We start from the raw sequence: 22,660 nt of genomic DNA on the forward strand, positions 1-22,660 counted from the left end.
TTGTATCATGTCTGACTGATGCAAAATCTGAGAGTCAGTTCTTTACTGCGACGTTAGGAAATCCCAGCAAGACTGGGCTTTGCACTTGGACTCCAGTGGCAGACGTGACAAGAGGGCTGTATCTGTCACCAAATCTGCCAAAATCCACACTCACATCTTACTCATTCTGTATATTGTTGCTTGGATGATATGTTAGCAATAACGTGGGATCCTGCTACTCTTTGCTAAAGCATTTAAATCAAAGTTCAGAACCGAGTGTCAACAGGACAATTACCACTTGGTGTTTTAGTGGAAGGATTGCCTTGGGGCATTCACTGTGTTCACCCAATGCAACAGGAGACCAAATGTTTGGCCAGCCTTTATTTAAAATTCAGAGCAAAGATCAACACTAATCACACTTTCCTTTAGCAAATTTGGTGTTGTTTATAAATAGACGACCTAGGAAAAGGATTGTGCACTTTCCACATGGAAAACATTGGAGCTTGTTTTGAGTGTAACTTGTGTCCAGTTTCAGGTATTGTTATGGATGCATGCTATGGAGGTGAACAATGAAGAAGCTATCCTGTCCCTAAGGAGTGCTGAATCCTCTTCTAGAGGCACTGTGAGTGGAAAACTTCTTGTTTGTTTCGTGGATCAAAAGTTCCCATGTACTTCAGCTTCTCGAGTGGATAAAGATCTCTCCAATTAGTACTTAATTGTGTGAAATAACACATGGTAATGGCAGCCTGTTAAAATACCAATTTGTGTCCCATCATTAACCTAATCCCTCTATTGTCTGGATTCACAGTTCACAGAGAAGGCAGGAAATAATAAAACATAAGTAAAAGAAAAACTACAGTGCTAGGGATAAGAAAGTTAAAAAGAAGTTAAGCACGGGGATAAGGAAGTTAAAAAGAAGTTTGCGTTGGGCACGTGGCCAAGTGGTTAAGGAGTTTGTCTAGTCACTAGTTTGAGCCTCAGCTGTGGCAGTGCATTTGTGTCCTTGAGCAAGGCACCTTGGTCTAGTGTCTGTGCGAGGAGTGGTGCCCCACACAGACTTCCAATCTGCGCCTTGTAAGGCATGAAAATGCCCGACACAAGCCTCTCATGGTCTGAGTCAATGTTCCCCCTAAGCACAAGAGATGGAATCCCTAAACAATGAAGTTTTGTTTTGCATTATGATTTGAATTTAGTACCTTTGAATCAGCTGAGAATAAATATAGCTACAGTTTGTTTGGTATACACACCTTTTGGGCAGCAAATGCTTGTGGCGCATCGCTTATAAACATCAATGAAATTACAAAGGGTACCTAGACAGTTAAACTGGATTTTCTCTCATTGTGTCTGGTCTAATGCAAAATCAGCAAAGAGTATTTATGGCAAAAATTCTCCATTGTTGTACAGTGGATTCTATTTAACTGGGCCATCAGTTAAGCAGGGCAGCTGCTTATTTGGGACAACACTTAAAGAACAAAAACTGGACGTCTCTTCATTTATTTGAGACACTACGCTGCGTAACTGGGACATGAGACTGTTGCCAAACAGTTTCTAACTAGCATCAGTCATGTGCACTTGTTTGGCTGTTACAAACTATACCATGCTTAGAGCGAAGCTTTAAAAAAAGCATTAGTTGCATGTGTTAGTGATCAAAAAAGCAGTATTTTTCTCACTATAGTTGGTGAGAAATAATCACCAAGACAATTCAGAATTGTTTTGCTCACTGTGGTCTCAAGCAGCGATGCCAGAAATGGCTAGGACTGAAAATGTAATGATTTCATTACTCTAACGAACAAGAGAAAATCTGCAGATGCTGGAAATCCAAGCAACACACACAAAATACTGGAAGAACTCAGCAGGCCAGGTAGCATCTATGGAAAACTGTACAGTTGACAGTTCCGGACAAGACCCTCCTGCAGCACTGGGAAAAAAATGAGTAGATTTGAAAGGTGGGGGAATAGGAGAGAATCACAAGGTGATAGATGAAACCGGATGGGGGAGGAATGAAGAGCTAGGAAGTTGATTGGTGAAAAAGAGGGTTTTCACCTTCCCCATCCCCTTGTCCCTCTCTCAGCTTATCTCCTTGCCTGCCCATCACCTCCCTCTGGTCTTCCTCCCCTCTTTTCTTTCTTCCATGGCCTTCTGTTCTCTCCCCTTCTCCAGCCCTGTATCTCTTTCACCAATCAACTTCCCAGCTCTTTACTCCTCTCAACCTCCTCCCACTCCCGGTTTCACCTATCACCTTGTGTTTCTCCCTCCCCTCCCTCCACGTTTTAACTCTATCCATCATCTTTATTTCTCCAGCCCTGCCGAAAGGTCTCAGCCCAAAAAGCCAACTGTACTTTTTTCCATAGGTGCTGCCTGGCCTGCATTTTGTGTTCCTTACTTTAACAATTTAGTACGAGCACAAAGAATTTGAAGGTATCAACAATCTTGAATGTTACAATGGAAATGTGTTCCTCCAACATTTTGTGTTCATTACTTTAACAATTTAGTACTAGTATGGAGAATTTGAAGGTATCGGCAATCATCTTGAATATTACAATGAAAATGAAGATTTGGAGGATACAATCATCAAAACCTTAATACAAAACTGGGTGAATTATAGTTTTATAGTACGGTAGCATTGGTAGTGCTCTAATTTGTTCTGTATTTCATTCAAATACATAATTTGCTACTCAGTTTGTCTTTTTTTATACCTTTTTAAACTATTTCCATGAAACTTCGGCTAATTGGGCCAAAACATACTGATCCTGATGTGCCCCGATTAAATGGAATCTAGAATACAATTCCTTATGTTGCATCTCCGTCAACATGTAGAAGTAGCATGGAAGGGAAATAGAATCATAGAACATTACAGCACAGAAACAGGCCTTTTGGCCCTTCTTGGCTGTGCCAAACCATTTTTCTGCCTCGTCCCACTGACCTGCACCTGGACCATATCCCTCCATACACCTCTCATCCATGTACCTGTCCAAGTTTTTCTTAAATGTTAAAAGTGAACCCGCATTTACCACTTCACACTCCCACCACTCTCTGTGTGAAGAAGCCCCCCCTAATGTTCCCTTTAAACTTTTCCCCCTTCACCTTTAACCCATGTCTTCTGGTTTTTTACTCCCCTAGCCTCAGTGGAAAAAGCCTGGTTGCATTCACTCTATCTATACCCATCATAATTTTATATACCTCTATCAAATCTCCCCTCATTCTTCTACGCTCCAGTGAATAAAGTCCTAACCTATTCAACCTTTCTCTGTAACTGAGTTTCTCAAGTCCTGGCAACATCCTTGTAAACCTCCTCTGCACTCTTTCAACCTTATTAAAATCCTTCCTGTAATTTGGTGACCAAAACCGCACAGAATACTCCAAATTCGGCCTCACAATCTCACCATAACATTCCAACTCTTATATTCAATACTTTGATTTACAAAGGCCAATGTACCAAAAACTCTCTTTACCACCCTATCTACTTGTGACATCACTTTCAGGGAATTTTATATCTGTATTCCCAGATCCCTCTGTTCTACTGCACTCCTCAGTGCCCTACCTTATATGTTCTACCTTGGTTTGTCCTTCCAAAGTGCAATACCTCATACTTGTCTGTTTTAAACTCCATCTGCCATCTTTCAGCCCATTTTTCCAGCTGGTCCAAATCCCTCTGCAAGCTTTGAAACCCTTCCTCACTGTCCACTACACCTCCAATCTTTGTATCATCAGCAAATTTGCTGATCCAATTTACCATATTACCTTCCAGATCATTGATATAGATGACAAATAACAATGGACCCAGCACTGATCCCTGTGGCACACCACCAGTCACAGGCCTCCACTCAGAGAAGCAATTCTCCACTACCACTCTCTGGCTTCTTCCATCGAGTCAATATCTAATCCAATTTACTACCTCTCCATGTATACCTAGTGAATGAATCTTCCTAACTAACCTCCCATGCAGGACCTTGTCAAAGGCCTTACTGAAGTCCCTGTAGACAATATCCACTACCTTCCAATCATCCACTTTCCTGTGGCATATCTACATATTGTGTCAGGAAACCTTCCTGAACACACCTAACAAACTCCACCTCATCTAAACCCCTTGCGCTAAGGAGATGCCAATCAATATTAGGAAAGTTAAAATCTCCCATCACAATAACCCTATTGTTATTGCACAGTTCCACAATCTGCCTCCCCATCTGCTCCTCAATATCCCTGTTACTATTGGGGGGGGGGGGTGCGGTGTCTATAAAAACCACCCAGTAGTTACTGCTCCTTTCCTGTTTCTGACTTCCACCCACACGGACTCAGTAGAACATTCTCACATTCCACACACACACTAACTCAGTAGGTGTGATCACAGTGAGTGCAACGGAAGTAGAAAACGGATTTTTCTGGGAAATGCGATAGGATCAGGAAACAGAAGACAGTGGGTTGGAAGCATGTGACGTGTACACTGGCTGATTCGAAATGGGGTTAGTCAGATGATATCCACACCCTGAGAGCTGCTGTCTACCTGAGCCCATAATGACCCTCTTCTGACCGAAGCATTACTGTGTGGCTCCACCTCTGATTGTTCTTGTCCCCATAAGGGCATACTCATAGGAGGATATTCCCAAACACTAAGATTGTACGAATCAACTGTATATACCAATGAAAATTTTCATAAGCAGTACAGGAGACAACTAAGTCAGCTTTGTTCCCACCAGTTGATGCACGTGCAGACTGTTCAATGGGATCACAGTGGTCTGGAGTTTCTACTTCAAGTGCATCAAAGCCAAAACTTAAGAAAGATTGAGATTTTTTTTTTGTTTTTTTTTTAAAAAAGCAATAGAGTGCAAAATTACTTTCTTCATAAGTTCACTTGTTTCTCACCTCTAATTACATATACAACTCTGTTGCTAAACAATTGCATATTGATTTAATTCAATAAAGTATTCATGGTATTTGCAGCCCGGATTAGCTAATTAAATACAATGTACAATTAATATAGCACCTTTAATGCAACAGTTATTGGATGAGGACAAAATTCCAGATTAGTCCATAAATGTTTTGAACATAAAATACACAAGAAAATAAGGTGTTGGACCTAGTTAGGAATGAAAAGCTGACCAGCTTTTTAGCCAAAACTGAAAAACACAGAATAGCCTCTTCACTTTTCCCATTAGATTTCTCAATGTTCCATGAACCCTACCTCATTATTTTAGTTGACACCATTTGTAATTTATAAATTGTCTTTGCACTGTACTGCAAGAGCTTTTTTTAATATAAAAACACACATACATCAGTAACAAATTATTCCAATCTGCATCTGGAAGCAGAGGCTGATAAAATTCAGAATGAGAACTTTGCAAATATCTGCACAAAAGAGGAATGAAGTTGCTAAATCACGTGAACAATTGTGAAATATTGGTTGTTGCAAACAGCAAATGGGAAAGTATCAAGGGGTTTAGCATATTTGAAGGTGAATAATTAACTATTGTTAAAAGAAACAAGGGAGATAATTTTAGAGGTTCATTTCACTCCTTCCTGGTGCAGGAGAAATGCTAACCGTCACTTACAAAGGGAGAAAGGGATACACCAAATAATTCTAAATAGTTTACTTTCAGTTAGCAAATTATAGGAATCAATTCTAAAATAGTATACATTTTCATTTAGAAAGACAGACTAGTCATAGTTGGCACAGTCTAGCCATTGATCAAACTGGAGGTCATCAAGGTAAATCAATGACTGCAGTATGTTTGATTTGGCAAGACTTCAGTTAAGACCCCACATGAGCTAATCTCAGGGGTTTCAATAGTCAAATTGGCTCAGTGGCAAGAATCAAAGGCTTAAGATTGACAGGTATATTTACAACTGGAAAGCTGTCAATGGAGCTCCACAGTGCTCAGTACCAATTGCTATGGATTTTGCTCATACAAAGAGACTTAACTGTGTTCTAAATTGTTTATGCAATCACTTTTCCACCTATAGAATACTTGGTACTATCTGCTCAAGTAAAATGCATCTTCCCTTAAAAAATGCTAATGCTCCAGACGATCCTGATGAAGCAGCTAGCTCGCTCACATTAGTGTGACTCGCCAACCTGGTACCTGGAGAAAGAAGCCAAATTGAAGTGGTCTAGACAGACATATTCTTAAGAGAACCTTTGGTCTCCATTCTCAAGAACCTGCCCATCCATTTTGGGGTGCCATGGTAGCTTAGTGGTTTGCATGATGCTTTACAGCTTGGGCATTCCAGAGTTCAGAGTTTGCATGCTCACCCTATAATTGTGTGGCTTTCCTCTGATGCTCCTATTTCCTCCCACAGTCCAAAGACACAACAGGTTAATTGATCATTGTAAATTATTCTGTGATCAGGCTGGGGTTAAATAGGTGGTTTACTGGGCAATGTGGCTCATTGAGCCAGAAGAGCCTTTCCCACATGTATCTCTAAATAAACAAACATTTGACAGGATTTGCACTTCCTCATAGTCTTAGGCACTCAAATTGGCTGAGATTTTGCTGTCATTTATTGCCATTAGAGCAGGCTTCCCAACCTTTTTTATGCTATGGACCGCTACAGACTGAAGTGTCTGTGGATCCCAGGTTGGGAACAAAAGCAATATGAAAGGTGACGTGGGAGCCACAGATTTACTATTGCAGCTACCATTCTCTTCCATAGGAAGACAGTACACTTCATATTGAGGACAGGTTAGGTTAATTGGTTTCCAAGACCGCGCAAATAGAATTTTGCTTTATTCTGAAATGAAATAAAGAGGATACCTTTTGCACCATATTAGATTGATTGTGAGAATATGGCAAGTGCACATGCGATCCAATTGATTCACTGCACAATCGTCTGCAAGCGCACCTGCTACACTCCAAGCTGCACAGCATGCACTGTTACTAACATGACTCAGTAAAATGTTTAATCCTACTACCCTGCTGTAATTCTTGCTCCACATAATATGCAACACCTTTGTTCCAAGACGTGTCCTGCATGGCATATCATTTTCTACACGAGTGATTTAAAACATTAACACATGGATCCCAATAACTGCACACTTCCAGAGCCAAATTCCCCAATTTATTGCAAAAATTGACTGGAACAAACATTAGCCATTACATTTGGATATGATACCAATGGTCATTTTGTATATTAAAAAAAATCTGGTCACATTAAACTAATTGTAGCATTATACAGTACTAACAGTAAATGAGTTTCAGATATTTACCTACATCAATTAAAATCACACACAAGTAGCATCATTAAGCTGTGCAAATTTACAAAATAAATAAACCCAGATCTGGGTGGATAGTTAGAAGTAATTGGAAAATTATTATGACCAGATAAATACTTATAACAAAGGGGCAGAGGAAAGAAAGATTCTCTCCATCTGCTACATAAACAGATCAAGTATAATAGCTACACACTTCTCACAGAAAAGCACCTTTTGAATTTGGCAGGAATTTATATATATTCTCCAATGTCTGCTCTCTTGTCACGGAATTTGTTCCTGGCTTTCGTTCTAGCCTTGCAAATAGCAGAGTTGTAAAAGTGCTGAAAAACAGCAAATGAAAAAGCTGTAAAGCCTGTAAATGTTAGTTTTAAAAACAGCCAACACTTCATGAGTAGTAATTTCAAAATCAAATTATAACATTGATCCCAGCAAAATGATTAGAAAATTTGCACACCACCTTCCACTCAATTGCTGACCTTGCACTTTTCCATCTCCCCAAGAACATTATTGTTTGCCTTCTCGTATGAGACTTAGCCTTACCCGTTCAACTCGAGAAGTCTTGGTTGCTTTAAGAGTAGCAGCATCAAGCAAGAGTGGAGGTCCCAATTCAAAGACACTGCGCACAAATTCATTAGCCTGTTGAAGAGAAGTAGCTGTTAATTATTCCAAAATGGTTCATCCAAGAACAATTCTTAGAATCTGTACTGCAGCAATTCAAGTACATCTACCATTCCATTTGTTCCCGTAAAACAGCTTCAAACACATATGGTACATCTAGTGAATACAGCAGCAAAAAACTCTAGTATGCTTTAAAAAAAAGCCAGCACATCCTTTCCCAGTTCTATGAACTCCAAAAATAGAGGTACAGGCAGAAACTATACAACTTTGACTCACAAATACGCAGTCAATTGAGTTTTAAAACAGCTCAAGGGGCTGAGTCATAACACTTTGAAAAGCATGTCACATCTGTGCCATTTCATTTACAATTGGAAGGACTTCAACTCTGGTCATAGTCTAAAGTCCATAACTTCCACAATTCCATTCCTAACTTGACTGTGCAGTCAAGCTGCATACTTGACAACTTCCTGCTCTAAACAGGTCAAAAGCAATTTTTCATCTTCCCTTGCATGGCTTCCTGCAATAGTTTAACAGAAAGGTCATTAAGAATTACTATGGACTTCTGCCAAGCTCAAATAGCTAGTTAGTTTCTCGATGTCAGACATGCAGAGACAAGGAGGATCAATTTTAGTTAAAAAGAATGATACATGGAATATACTGCTTGAAGCAATGGCAGAGTAATGTACAAAAAGCTGCAGGTACTCAGATCAGGCAGCATCTATGGAGGGGAATAAATAGCTGCCATTTTTTTTAGGCCAAGAACCATACAACAGTTCCTTTGTCTTTGAGATTTATTAATTTTTATTTTAAAAGGTTGCAGTAATGAGCTGAATTTCTGCCAATTATTATTTTAAAAAAAGGCAATTGAATGACCAAAGACTGGATGACCAATATGTAGCAAGTAAACTCAATAAGTAGACTCCAAATACACCCAATCTACTGCACACAATTCTTACACTCCCGTTATATTTTTTTTAAAAAGTACCTTCTATTTATACTCCAAAAGGTAATTAAAATGCAGAAATATTGTTTCGTTATACAGACATCTACTAAATAATTTATTGAAAACTAAAACTGAGCAAGTTGCACTCAAAAGACTGGTCAAAAGTTGCAGTACTGGAGTTCATGCAGCCAAAATCAACATCAAGTTTAAGAATTATGCCACGACCAGTTGCTAGTATCTCAACATTTCAGTAATATGGAGGGGAGTGCTGGAAAAATCAATATCAGTTATCAAACCACCCAGTATTTTCGTCCTTGAAAACAATTTCTGTCATAATCAGCCTACAGTAGCAGGCACTGCAGATTTTGTCTTTTGACTCAGGAAGTCCATTGCACTCCAGCCTTTTCCTGCAGTAATTGCCTATCAACTGTCTAATCTGTGTTCAAGTTTGCAATATGCAAATTTAAACTGGAAAAAGCTCCATTTATGGTTATTTGTGCAAAATGGCTTTTGTGCATACTCCAAAAAAAAAATTGGCTGTCCTAAAAGCAATGCAATTACAAGTTAACACACACAAAATGCTAGAGGAACTCAACGGGCCGGACAGCATCTATGGAAAAAGAGTAAACCGTCAACATTTTGGACAGAGACCCTTCACTAGTTGGCTGTTTACTGTTTTTCATTGATACTGCCTGGCCTGCCCAGCTCCTCCAGCATTTTGTGTGTATTATTTTGATTTCCAGCATCTGCAGATTTTTCTCTTGTTTGCAATTACAAGTTATATCTTTGCTCATTTGAAATCTGCTAACCTGTAGATGGAACCTTATACCAGATGCAAGTAGTTCTTTGAAGGTTTCATATGTACGCCTTTTCACCCATGTATCAATATACATGCATTCAGGACCAAACGTAATAGTTTCAGGATCGAAGTCCCCATCCTACAGAAAACAAAAAGAACCCATTCAACAAATTGGAGCAAGTTGCAACATTTTGGGTGGCAAATTCCCAGCTTTAAGTTCAGAATTTTCAGAAAATACATAGGGCAGAAACTTAGTCAGTTACGCATTTAATGAACTTAATTGTGCATTTACATATCTGTACAAGGCAGACATCAAGTGGGAAAGTAGTCAGTCACTGATTATAATAGAGATAACGAGGATGTTACAAAAATTTTGTGGGGAGATTACTCTTTTACATACACAGCAGTTTTCTTTAAGTTTCCACCTGTAAAAATACTTGGCTTCCAATGACATTTACCTCTAACAAAATAACAGCTTGGAAATACGTACATGCTATTTGTTTACTATAGTTATTGGATAGGAAGCACAAAAGTTAATTCAGCACTAATATTGTTAAGACAATCCATTAAAAAGCATTCTGCAGTGGATAACTGCATTCAAGTTGTAAAGCTTCCACCATTTAATATGCTTGGTAAGCCCATGAAATTAGGTTAGTGACCAACTAGAACATTTTTATTAAAGTGTTTAAGGATGCATTCCACTACTGTTGGGATCATTTCTGGTACAGCACCATCCTTTGGCGAATGTCTTTTTGACAATTGGAAAAGCATCCGACTCTTAGCTACCACAAAGAAAGTTTCAGTAAATTTTAATTTCAGGAACCCTGTTGCACGCATTCAATAATGAAACAAATTCTCTGCTGCCAAATAGAAACAGCCCATAATTTAACACAAGTCCAAACCCTATAGATTTTTGCAAATTATGAGAATTTTACTTAATACTGCAAAATGAGAACCACCAACCAAAAGCTTCCCAAATCAGATTAAATAACTGTGAAATTAGAAAAGTTGAAAAATATAAATAAAGGCAAATTCAATAATCAAAGTGGAATGGAGGAGATAGAAAGTTAGACGATAACCAAGTTAAAAATCCCCAATAAATCAAACTTAAACTAAATGAGATATGTTTTCATTAATTCAATTTTAGTAACCAAGATGTTGATAGTAATTTGATATTTGCATGCAATAAATTTTCCATCTAGTTCATGCAAAGGAAATATAGAAAATTTACTCCATCTATGAGGAAGACAGTAAAATCCCATTTTTATGAAATGGTAGAACATTATTGCTACTGTTGAATAACTGGATATTTTTTCATTACTCATTACGGAATTTATACAAGTACGAACCTCAACAGCAAATTCTAACTCACTCCTTAAAATTCAATGAGAAAATGACAAAACTCCAGAAAAAACTTGCAGCAAGGTAAGAAATATTTTAACTATTTAGTGAGAATATTACCTTCTACTATAGATACTGTGCACTATTTAATATGTTGGATGATGGACAAATAGTGTCTCTCAGTATTGATGCTGATCACAGAACTAGACTAATACCAACCTAATTCAAACTATAAATTTGACAAGTAGCGATTGCCAGAACACAGGACAAGATAAGTCACAAAACAGACAAAGTATGAAATCTGCACCATATGGTACAGGATTATGAAATGCATTTTCAAAAAAAGTAACAAACACTCTGCAGCCCCAAATTAGAAATTACACCAGTTTAATGAGCTTAATTTCCGAAACAGTCATATCCTGGTTTCCTCTGCTTTATTTATAGAAATTTTTATAGTTGCAGAATAAGAAAATAAAGGAAGGAGGCTGAATTAAGGAGAAATCCAAAGTTGTCATTTTAAAATAAAATGAGTGGAAAGATGAAATTTCAAAGCCAGAAAATGAACATTTGAAAAATAAATTTACATGTGAAAAATAATTGCATTAACAATACCAGAATTATTACCTCTACAGTCTTCAAGACATCTCTAAATACAGACCGCTGTTTCTTCCTGTCTGTTTTGGCTCGATACTTGTTACTATCTGTAGCCAGACATTTCAACTTGCAACGAAGAAGCTCCATATCTTCAAACTCAAAGTCCTGTTCAGAGATATTCAACCATTAGAAAGACTTACAGTAAGGACCCTACCATTTCTGTTATAAATACTTGATTTAGTTATTATACAGCAATACACAAAGTACAGAAAAACATTACTCTTGAAAGTGTATTTGCACACGTACTGAATGATTTTTTTTAAGAAAAGCTTTTTTGATTCAACGGAGAGTATCAAATGAGGGAACTAGAAGTGAATGCATAATTCCTGGCACTGCCATTTAGAATTGCAATAGTGAAAGGCAACATTTTATGGTCAATTAAGGCAAGGATAATTCAAAACATCCAAGGCCAATTGTGCCATTCCAGCTCTTTAAAACTGCAATCCATATAAGACCCACACCCACCATTCTAGTAGCCAAGCATTCTATAAATCAGGGGTCCCCAACCTTTTTTGCACCGTGGACCGGCCGACCGGGGGTGGGGAGGGGTGTTCAAGTAGGGTTAAACTCACCTCAACATGTCTTTTACGGTTAGGGTTGCCAACTTTCTCACTCCCAAATAAGGGACAAAAGTAGCAGTCAAATCGCGGGACACTTTACCCCAGGAAAGACTACCACGACCATGAAGCCTTGCGCGGGCACCTGTGTGCGCATGCGTGACGTGCACATATGATGTGCGCATGCGCGTATGTGTCGATCCCACAAATTGGTTTTGCCTTCATCTTCCCGACTATACTGTACATACATTTCTACTTTATATAGGCTGTGTATTTATCACATCAATCCTGCTTTTACTATATGTTAGTGTTATTTTTGGTCTTGTCTGTTATTTGGTATGATTTGTTAGGTTATTTTTTGGGTCTGGGAACGCTCAAAAAGTTTTCCCATATAAATTGATGGTAATTGCTTCTTTGCTTCACGCCATTTCGGCACGAAAGGTTTCATATGAACGCTCTACCTTAGTGGGGGAAATACGGCACAAGGGTGGTCCCGTATGGGACAAACCAATTTAGCTCAATATACGGGATGTCCCGGCAAATACGAGACAGTTGGCAACCCTATGTTCAAGTTCAACAGTACGTGACAGGGAATGAGGAAAGGTGCAGCTGACTCATATCGTTTCTTCATGGCCCGGTAGCACATGCTTTGCGGCCCGGTGGTTGGGGACCGCTGCTATAAATGACACCAAATCCCACCAGTAGACTACCTTTTCATACAATGCTAGATAGGGACCAAAATTTGGACTAGGCTCACAACGTAACAGGGAATGACATGGTTTCTGGGTAGACCACTCCCTGTTAATAAGCATGATTTGACTCTAATCAGAAGGAAACTTTTTCCCTATGCCCACATAGAAACTCATTTGATGTGTCACATGCGATTTCCAGCCATTCAAGAACACACCACCTGCAAGGAAAGTGAGGGCTCCCACCCTAACAACAAATATTGTATAACCAAGCAGCTCTGTCCTGGTGGACCTTGTACTGAGCAGATGACAAAGGGTACCTCTGACTAGCAAAGACACCATAGGATGATAGGCTTTCAATATCACAAAACTTTTATGATTCTTTGGGGAAAAAAATAAAACACCTAAACATTACTTCACATAAGACCAAGTGATTTACGTATTAGTTAATTCAATTATTTTACCAAAATCCATACTTGATGACTGAGAGATAGAGAAAACATTTGCTTACATCATAGATATCCCTGGCCAATTCAAATAAAAGTGCCATTGTCTCTCCAGCAGCAATTCTCATATCCACATCACCACATGAAAGAAGACAAGGAAGTTTGGGCAAATGGCTGAAATGGAAATAAAATGAAGCATTATCTTCAACAACCTAGAAATAAAATTATCACAAACTAGATGGACAATAAATAAAATTATTATTGTCATGTTTTAAACCGTGCTACACGTTTTAAATCTTTAAGAAACTAAAGTCAGAAGCAGCTTTGCTGGAAGATTAGCTTCCAGTTTAAAATATAACCACAATTTAGAATAATGGCTTGCAGATTTACAATTTCAGCACATAAAAACAATTCTACCACAATCCCAAATCTCATTAGCATCACTCAAAATAAAGCATCCAAACAAAAACTGATATTATTTTATGGATTTTAACCAATTAGCCAGAGCTAGTATCCCCAATCTAGTGTGTATTGTTATCCAAGGCAAAAAAAAGCTTTCAGAAATCATTCTGCTAGAAAGCAATTAAGTCATATCAACTATACATACACTTCAAATACTCTCTTCATCAATGAGGCTGGACAAATTGTTAGCAGTAGTGTCCATGCTACTAATGTAGTGATATCCAACTGTGTTGTTTGGACACCAATCGTCTTATCCTGCTTCTGGTAAGATGCTGTAAAGGTGCTCTCAAGGTAGGTCATTGTTAAGTGCAGATCCTATTTTAAAATAGAGAAAACTATTAGTTTTAGACTTCAGTTCTGAATTTACATTCATTTTCTTAAAATAAACACCATGCTCACCTCAATATCATCAGCTGCAACGTAGCAACAAATAGCCAAACTTGTAGCACACTTGAAGCAAAGCAAAATTGTGTTAATATCAAAATAGTCAATTATTTCAATAAATGTTTAAGAACAAACGCTACCTACAGCTCTCCGTGACTGCACACAGACTGATTTGTCAGTAAGGATGGTCTTGAAAATGGGCCTCAAACTTTTGAAGACCTCTTCACTTTCAATGCTAGATCCCAGCTGAATGCAGAGAAGAGAAGCAACTTGGGCGGCAACACATCGTTCTTCACTTTTTCCTTTTTGTGAAAAGAGGAAAAAAAAACTGACCGGTTATTGATTTATAGAATAGTTGTTTCAAAATTGTTCATCAAGTTAACATTATATGGATAGCTAAATTTAAATAAACAAATTGAAACATATGTATTGCATCAATACATACAAAACCAAAAATCAAGCAATATCAGTACAATTCAGCAAAGCAGTACAATTGGACTTGCGTCATTCTAAATTCAAACAGTCAACAAATAGACAATTATTGTTCCAAGATCATCACCAATCAAGATGGGATTAGCTTAAGCAATGAGGAAACAAGATCTCCAATCTACCTTTCTTCAGACAACGCTCAATACTGTCTGTTAGAGTCACCCTTCTTTCCAGGATAAAGTCATAAAGGAGTTTGGAAGAGAAAGCAGATTTCAATCCTTCAAGGGCAGATAGTCTGACCTTTGCACTGTGGATGCAAACATGCATTAGTTAAACAGATTTTTAAAGAGATCCATCAAACAAGATCAGCAATTCCCATTCCATTAATAAATACTACTTGTACCACCAAACCCAGCTGTACAAAAAGAATTCATGTACTTCACCATAATTGACAATTCTTAGTAGGAAAGTAACAGGTTAACTTCAAGACACAGGTGAAAACCATGGATTTATCAATTGACAAAAATTATCAATAATCCAAAATTTTAGACTATTACAAATTTGAATGTTGTACGACTTAATGTAATCTTTTGGAAAGGCATTCATAATCTAATAGAAAAAGAGAAGTCTTTTGAAGATATGGGGAAATAAGGTTTACCCTCCACAATTTGATGTTGAAACTTAAGAACTGGTATACTTCATTAATTATTCCTCTGTTTATGGCCTTGTCATGGTGTCACAACAATGTATCCACTGAATCTCACCAACTTTATTCAGGAGATGCGGGGGAAGAGAAAGAAGGGTGGGGAGAGGAGAAAGTGCTGAATAGAAGCCCATTTCTATTCAACTTCTTCCCTGGCAAATCCAATTGTCATCTAACATTTAATGAATATACAAGCTCATGTTTAAGTGCCTCTGCAGCATACAGGGGAAAAAAAAACTACTGAATAACATCTATTTCAACTCCAAAACTGATGACTAAAATATGGTTATAAAACAATGTCTATCAAAAGAACAGTTTCTGAAGCATAGACATTCAGTATACATTTAGTATACTATGGATCTGAATTACCTTTTATCAAGAGTGCTGTCAATTAATCCTCTCAGTTTATAGTCATAATCCTCTTGGCTTGCTTCTTCATCAAGATCTTCAACAGCTGAAAGAGATCACCCGTTTAGTCATTTGGGTCATTTAAAAATTATGTACATTAGACAAATATGTTGAATGGATGTATAAGATGGCCACAATGTTTTACAATTATTGTCTCTTTTGTGTTAACTGCAAAATTTTTATTCAAAACAATTCTGAGACCCACTGGGGTTGCCTCCACATTCTCAATGGAGGAGATCCCAGTGGACTAATGTTAATATATAAAATTAGAGAACTGGTTAAATTTTTAAAAGTTGGCTCAAAAATTTAGTTCAAGTTATTAATTTGAAACTTTGTTTCAAACTGCAAGTTACACAGTCAGCATCTCAGTTGCAACAGTCATTAACAAAGATAAGAAACAAGTAAACCCCTAGCAGTGGAGAGCTTTGGGAACTACAAGCCTAACGTAACCAGTTCATAAATTATGCACGGTGAAGCTACACAAGGAAAGCAGGTCTCAAATCCTTATTTTCCTTTGGGTGAATCAGTTTCCCTAACAGCCTGTTCACAGTTGGTAGTCAATAAAGTAATTTTGCCAATCTTGTTATTAGACTTAGTCAGTTCACGTACACCTCATTCCGAGAAAAAAATAAACAGGAGTGTCCAGGGTCCAGAGAATCCAGTTACTAGATTTCAAAATCTACAGAGGCAGGAATTTCATAGAGGTACTGGTGAGAATTCAATGGCACCTTACTTTGATCAGTTTCTGTACTATCATCAGCCAAGCTGGTAGGATCACTGAAACTGCTACAGTGGCTCATGGTTTCAATGGATGCATCTTCGTCGCTGAAAGGCTGCACTGCTCGGTGCTGTCTACCTGTCAGGAAGAAATAGAAGTGATCAAGAATTGTTACATCTACTTCAGCTGACGCTGGGTAGAAAAACAAACACACTAATGGTTAAACTACATTTTTACAAATTTCATCAAGTTAAATTTTATCCGACATAACACCAAAAGACTCATTTTCTTGCATTAAGAGCAAATAAACTCAATGCAACCTTTCTCTGACACTGTTGTCTTCCAGTCAAACCACACAATATTGTATCAGATTACAAGAAATTACAAAACCCATATGCCATTACAAAACCTCAATTCCTGTGAATTAACATTTCTTAAACAGAAATGTCCCAATCCATTTTAATCAGACATCAATTCTTGGTACTTAAAGACTTAAAAAAAAGCATAGCTAAAATAACTTTCTGGATCATGAAATGTTTGAGGTGAGCCTGGGGCAGAAACATCACAGAAAGCAGTACAACACAAACAGAAACCTTAAGCCCACTATATTTGTGCAATGATACCAATCTAAACTAAGTCACTTGCCTGCACATGGTCCATCATCCCTGTTCATTCACATGTCAGCCAAATGCTCCTTAACATTGCTCTTTTATATGCTTGTCATCTCCCCTAGCGGGGCATTCCAGGAGCCTACCATTCTCCTAAAAAAAAACAACTTGCCCTGTACATCTCCTTGAAGCATTCCCCTCCTCTCACCAACTTTTGCCCTCTAGCATTTAAGATTTCCACTTTGCGAAAAGTACTATCTACTCGATCTACTTGCAGTTTACACACCAATCTAAGGGAAAATACACAAGTATTTAAAGATCTCACCAACTTCCCATTGCTCCCTACAGAAAACCCTCCCCAGGTTTTCTTGTAATTAATGCACAATGCTTTAGGGTTCTTCTTAATCCTTCTTCCTAAAGACATTCTGCAGCCCCTTGTAATCCTCTAATGCTCAAGTTCTTCCTGTTTCCTCATATTTCCAAGGCCTTCAGATTTCAACTTTTTCCCCATTTGTCTAAACTTCAAATGATTGTCATCTAAACTGCCTGAACCCAAGCTGCCATGCTCATCTTGCACCTGCACAGGAACATGCTCATCCTGATCCCTAACCAGCTGGCCTTTAAAAGACTCCAACACATCAGGTGTGGATTTACCCTAAGCCTCTCCCAATCTACTGTCCCCGTTTCTGCATTGTAATTAGTGTGCCCCCAATTTAACACTACCTCCTCCCACCACAAAGGGTCCAGTCTTGCCCTTATCCATAACTATATCAAAATTAAGGAATTGTTACTTATCAAAATGATCAACTACCTGACAAGGATGATATCCCAATATAATCTCCACCTTCAAGCATTTCCTCAAATATAACTGTCATGAACTTTATCTTAAAGCAAAGCCCCAAATGATTCATAAATTCTGCTCAAACTCCAACTAAAGTTAGAAAACAAATTTCAGTCCCAAACACGAGTACATAAACCAGAAGGACATTACACCATACTACCAAGGGAACAACTTGTCATAGGAACTGATCTGGCCTCCAGTAGCACAGCGGTTTGTATGAACATCACTTCCTATACACAAGCTGTTTTTTTTTACTATATATATTATTTCCAGCTAATTTGTATTCAATATGAAGTACACATCTCCACTTTATTAGCCCTTGAAATAGCAAGTTTTTATTAATATTGGTGAATATTTAGCAGATATACTTTGAAGTATTATGTTTATCATTTATTATTAAGACAACACAGCACCACAAGTCTACTTTTGTTTACACAGCTAATTTATGGAGTATTACATATGTGTACTGATTGTGAGGATAAATCAGCAGTATTAGTATATTCAGGCATACAATGATCCTATACCACATTCAATACATATTTTACTTCATTTTCTGCAGCTTCACAAGCAAGATCACATTAAAAATCCTGAAGAAAGCTTCCTTGCTGGTTGAGCTTTGAGGTGTTTAACTCGCTGCATAGCTTCGTGCATATGCACTGCAAGGGCAGTAGAAATTGTCTTGCTATAAAACTGCTAAGCTTATGTTCACAGTGATCAAGATTTGCATCACTTCCCTTATTAACAGCAACCTGTAATGCTTTGCAAAGAATAACTTATGATTTAACTTTACTGTGAAATCCTACAGGGCACATTGGCTGCCATAAACCCTTACGACAGGGCCTATATAAAACAAGAGTCCCTGCCTCTTATGGAGGCAACGTTTAAATCAAAGGGCTAATTGTTTCTAAAAGTTTGCCAGCATTGATCGGAGCTTTAACAAAATAACATTGGATAATATGCATCCTGTGACTATTGCTGCAGCACAATTATCCATGGCAAAAAAAAATCCAACTCACTACATTTTAAACTGGCACTTCAAAAGCATTTTATGTTACTTGGGATTTAAAACCAAATTTTAGCATTTCAAGAGATTTCGTCACCCTTTAAGCCATCACAGAAGTCTTCATTCCGACTATGATAAATGTCCCAAACTTTGGAACTTGCCATTCAGAATTTCTAGGAGTTTTTAAATCACTGAAAGTTTAAGGGCCACGCTATAATTAGATTCAAAATGAAATTTTAAAACACAAATAGAAACCTGATGTTAATGTTCTGCAACTGCTGCTGCACCAAGAAATTCTTCATTCATTGCTGGGTTCTGATGATCAAATGTGAACAGGATCTATAGTAGAGTCTGTTGATTTTCAAATCACAAATCTAAAAATTAAATATGTCAAGTAATTGGACCCTACCACTCTCCAATGATCACTTAGATTTTTAAACTGCACCACACACAACTGTTGTACAATAAACTCAGAAGCACATGCAAATAAGTATTCATTCCAAACGCCTCCCCAGGAGTAATTTGTACACTTCACATTTGTATTTGAGCACTTGTAACTGAGGACAGGAAAGTTTCAAATAGCCACATGAAGTCATAAGCATTTGGAGCACTACAGAGAAAAGTTATTATGCTTGGAACTGGTGCTGATTTACCAGAATGTTCCTCCAAGGGTTCAAGTCCAAGTTTATGAAGCAAAATTTGTAATTCCAAAGATGGCAGAACTAGACTGATTACAGAATTTTACAATTAATATGAAAGAAGCTTTACAACAGCAAGCTTACTGCTAAAACTAATTTGAGGTTGGGTTTTGAGATGGGTGGATCACACTCCCTCCTGTTTCTACAAGATAAATGTAGTGTCAAAATAATTACATAAATAGTCAAGTTACACATCTCCCAGCAAAACAAACGCCATGAATCCCATATTTTAGAATGCTTTTGTTAGTGTGCTAACACCAAGTTCTGATATATCCAAGCACGGAGCCAAGTTCAAAGTGACCCAGAAGACAGCAAATATGCTTATCTCAGCATAGAACAGCCAACTTCATATTTTGAGATTTGAACTGTTTCTCAGAAAACCCAGCCCCATGCCCCAATAGAATTATGTTTCAATCAGATCACTACAATCATTTAAATGTTGAGCATAGGTACTATCCATATACTCACAAAAATATTCCCTTCCTCCCAGGAATCTATGAGCAACTCTTATTCCCTTGATTACTAGTAGAGACCCAACAACTCTTTCTGCAAGTTCTCACAGAATCTGGTTTAACATAACTGGCATCGGTCATGAAATTTGTTAACTCTACCTAACACAAAACTCCAGGTACAAATAATAACTCTGAAAACAAACCTGTCAATTGCACTTGATCATGGACATTTCTTAGTCCTCCAAGTTTACAATGACATTAATAATTTATGTCAAGTTTTTTGTAAAGTCAACCAAGTGTTTAAACTGTGGCTTGACTGAACTTGTCCTGGTGGAATTCTATTGCTTCTGTTGGCACTCCAGTTCTGACCATCTCTGGTGGCTGGCTGTGTGGAAACAGTTTTTGTCAGCTCTCAAAAAAATGAGCTCTGATAACACAAGTGCTCATATAGCACATTTTCTTCCATCAGGGAGACTAGAACTCTGCATCATATTCAGTAGCAGCTTTGCAAGGTACTTACTTACAATAATACACGTTGACAGGGGAAAAAAAAACAGCAGCAGCATCGCACAGTGATTTGTGCAACATCAAGATACCCTAGTCTAAACACAAACACTTCAATCTCTCAGAATTTTAGAACTCATTTGTCTGCATTATCTTCCATTGGCAACATCCTCACCTAGTTATTTTGACCACTTAATCTTCTTGTATTTCTTCCAACCCACGCTGACACCAGCTTTGTACCACCATTACTCTTGGCTTGTACACATTTGGTCCCATCATCGAAGTCAACCATAAAAATTTTAAACAGTCGTCACCCAGCATTGATTCTCACAACTCATTAAAGTTTCACCAACCCAATATTGCCTACTACTTGCACTCTGTCCTCTAACACTTAATCACTGGCAAGTATTTTACTTTCAACTTTACACTGTAATTTCAATAACCTGCACAGCTGCTTACCAAAGGCCTTTTCAAGGATCATTCACATTAACTTGCTTCTCTTCGTCTACAAACCTCAAAAATCAAAACACTTTTGAAATAATGTTCATTTCTGCCGAGGTTATTGAATGCTTCCACTTTACTATGAGCGGCATTTCACTCAATGCTGGCGTAGGTCTACCTTCAGGCGATTTTAAAAATACCCCTTGAATGGGGTTCAGACATTTTCAGTGTAAGCAGTTGGACACTAGCCCTGCTCCCCACCCCCGCCAAGGGCTTGTAAGGGATGGGTAAAGAAAGCTAACATGACGTTGAGTACAAAGCAATCTGATTTATTGAAAGAAACATTCATTCGAATAGCCAATTGCAAAATCAGTTTTTCTTTTCAATACTTCAAAACTCCGTTCACTTATAAAAACTAGATGTCTGTTAATATTTATTAGAATTGGTTAAAATTTCACCTGAACCACGCCAACTGTACAAATCTATCTACCCTGATCAACCCATTATTCAGCTTAAGGTCGTAACATTATCCCTCCCTTGGACTAGTCAGGGACATGTCGAATTCCTCTGATGAACTGTGATAATTTAAGAATTACAATGTGGGTTTGAAACTAGCTGTAACTGATTGATCTCCAGTGAAAGTGCCTAGGGAAGAGTCATTACCAAGTAGAGTAGCCATTGCCCGCCCTGAAAGCGCCTACAATTGCCACAGCCTTGCCTACATCAGCAACGTTCGTGCCTCAGAGCCCTAACCCAAACATATACAGAATCAAGCCATCGCGGAGCCGGGCCCTTTGCCCGGGTGGGCCCACATGTGGCCTGCTGGGCGGTGAACAGCCGCCGGTCGCACCATTGTCTGCCCGCCACTCGACGGCTCCTGCTGGCTCCGCTCGGCACGCCGGGAGTTGTAGTGCGACCGCACCCATCCTATCAATTAACGCCGGCGAATCGTTTCGTATGAACTACAGCGACCAGAACCCATTGCTCCACCACGCTTGCTCAACGTGCCTCTTCCGCCGATCTTACCTCCACCACCTCCCTTGTTGTTCCGCTTCTTGGATTTCGGCATTTTCCCGATTCCTTCCCCGGGAATGGCAACGCTGCAGTCTGCTACTATCCCCTCAGAATTACCGATCAGCCGATTGAAGAACACTTTTTACTGTAACGTCTTTCAGGAACCAGATGTAAATCACCAAACGGCAATAAAAAATAATAAATAATCCCAGTAGATAACGACGAACCAAATCGACTCATTTTACCACTGCATTAACTAGAGTCAGCGTAAGAGTGCCACGTCGCCTTTTATATGGCCGTGGTGACGCACGGCTCACGTAAAACGGAGCGCGAGGGGCGATGTCGCATTCAGCCAATCAGCGCACGGCTGTGATTCTCCGCCAACCAGTTGCGTCAGAGACACGTTGGCGGAAAAGTAGTGGAGAGAATGGGAATCGGCGGCGGTGAGCGTGGGAGAGTCGCGTCATTGTACTGACCTCTCCACACTGATACGTGACTCAACAAATTAAGGGGTTATTTGCAGAACTTCGCCCACTTAACGTATTAGATTAAAACGTGGAGACATTTCTCTAAAGCTGGATAACTATAATGTCAGGTAAAGTATGGTACCTGAGTGGAGCAAAGGTACTGTATAGGCTGTTAGTAGAACTGCAATATTCGCAAAAAAGTGCAGTAACTATTAACAGAGTTCACGTTACGTTTACTAAAGATTAAATGCTCCGGACTGAGTCATCAGTAATGTAGATTAGAAGGTTACGAAAT

At 38.5% G+C, this 22,660-nt stretch overlaps 1 protein-coding gene across 1 annotated transcript; it reads right to left on the reverse strand.

The window, feature by feature from the left end:
- Positions 1 to 6,987: 6,987 nt before the first annotated feature.
- On the reverse strand, positions 6,988 to 22,174 carry ifrd1 (interferon-related developmental regulator 1). Its single transcript, XM_063057884.1, has 12 exons — positions 21,911 to 22,174; positions 16,353 to 16,475; positions 15,581 to 15,665; positions 14,691 to 14,815; positions 14,224 to 14,381; positions 14,095 to 14,145; positions 13,841 to 14,010; positions 13,299 to 13,407; positions 11,512 to 11,646; positions 9,557 to 9,685; positions 7,727 to 7,822; positions 6,988 to 7,506 (listed from the first exon to the last, which is right to left on the reverse strand). Exons 1-12 carry the CDS (start codon positions 21,951 to 21,953, stop codon positions 7,417 to 7,419), a joined length of 1,314 nt encoding a protein of 437 aa, XP_062913954.1. The 5' UTR covers positions 21,954 to 22,174; the 3' UTR covers positions 6,988 to 7,416.
- Between the last annotated feature and the right edge of the window lie 486 nt (positions 22,175 to 22,660).

This window comes from Mobula hypostoma, chromosome 9, assembly GCF_963921235.1.
Source record: "Mobula hypostoma chromosome 9, sMobHyp1.1, whole genome shotgun sequence".
Taxonomy (NCBI): Eukaryota; Metazoa; Chordata; class Chondrichthyes; order Myliobatiformes; family Myliobatidae; genus Mobula; species Mobula hypostoma.

Coding starts and splice junctions, on each gene's coding strand:
- ifrd1 (XM_063057884.1), bottom strand. CDS start 21,953: ATGCCGAAATCCAAGAAGCGGAACAACAAGGGAGGTGGTGGAG. Junction 15,666..16,352: donor TAGTACAGAAACTGATCAAA/GTAAGGTGCCAT, acceptor GATCTCTTTCAG/CTGTTGAAGATCTTGATGAA. Junction 14,146..14,223: donor GTGTGCAGTCACGGAGAGCT/GTAGGTAGCGTT, acceptor CTTTGCTTCAAG/TGTGCTACAAGTTTGGCTAT.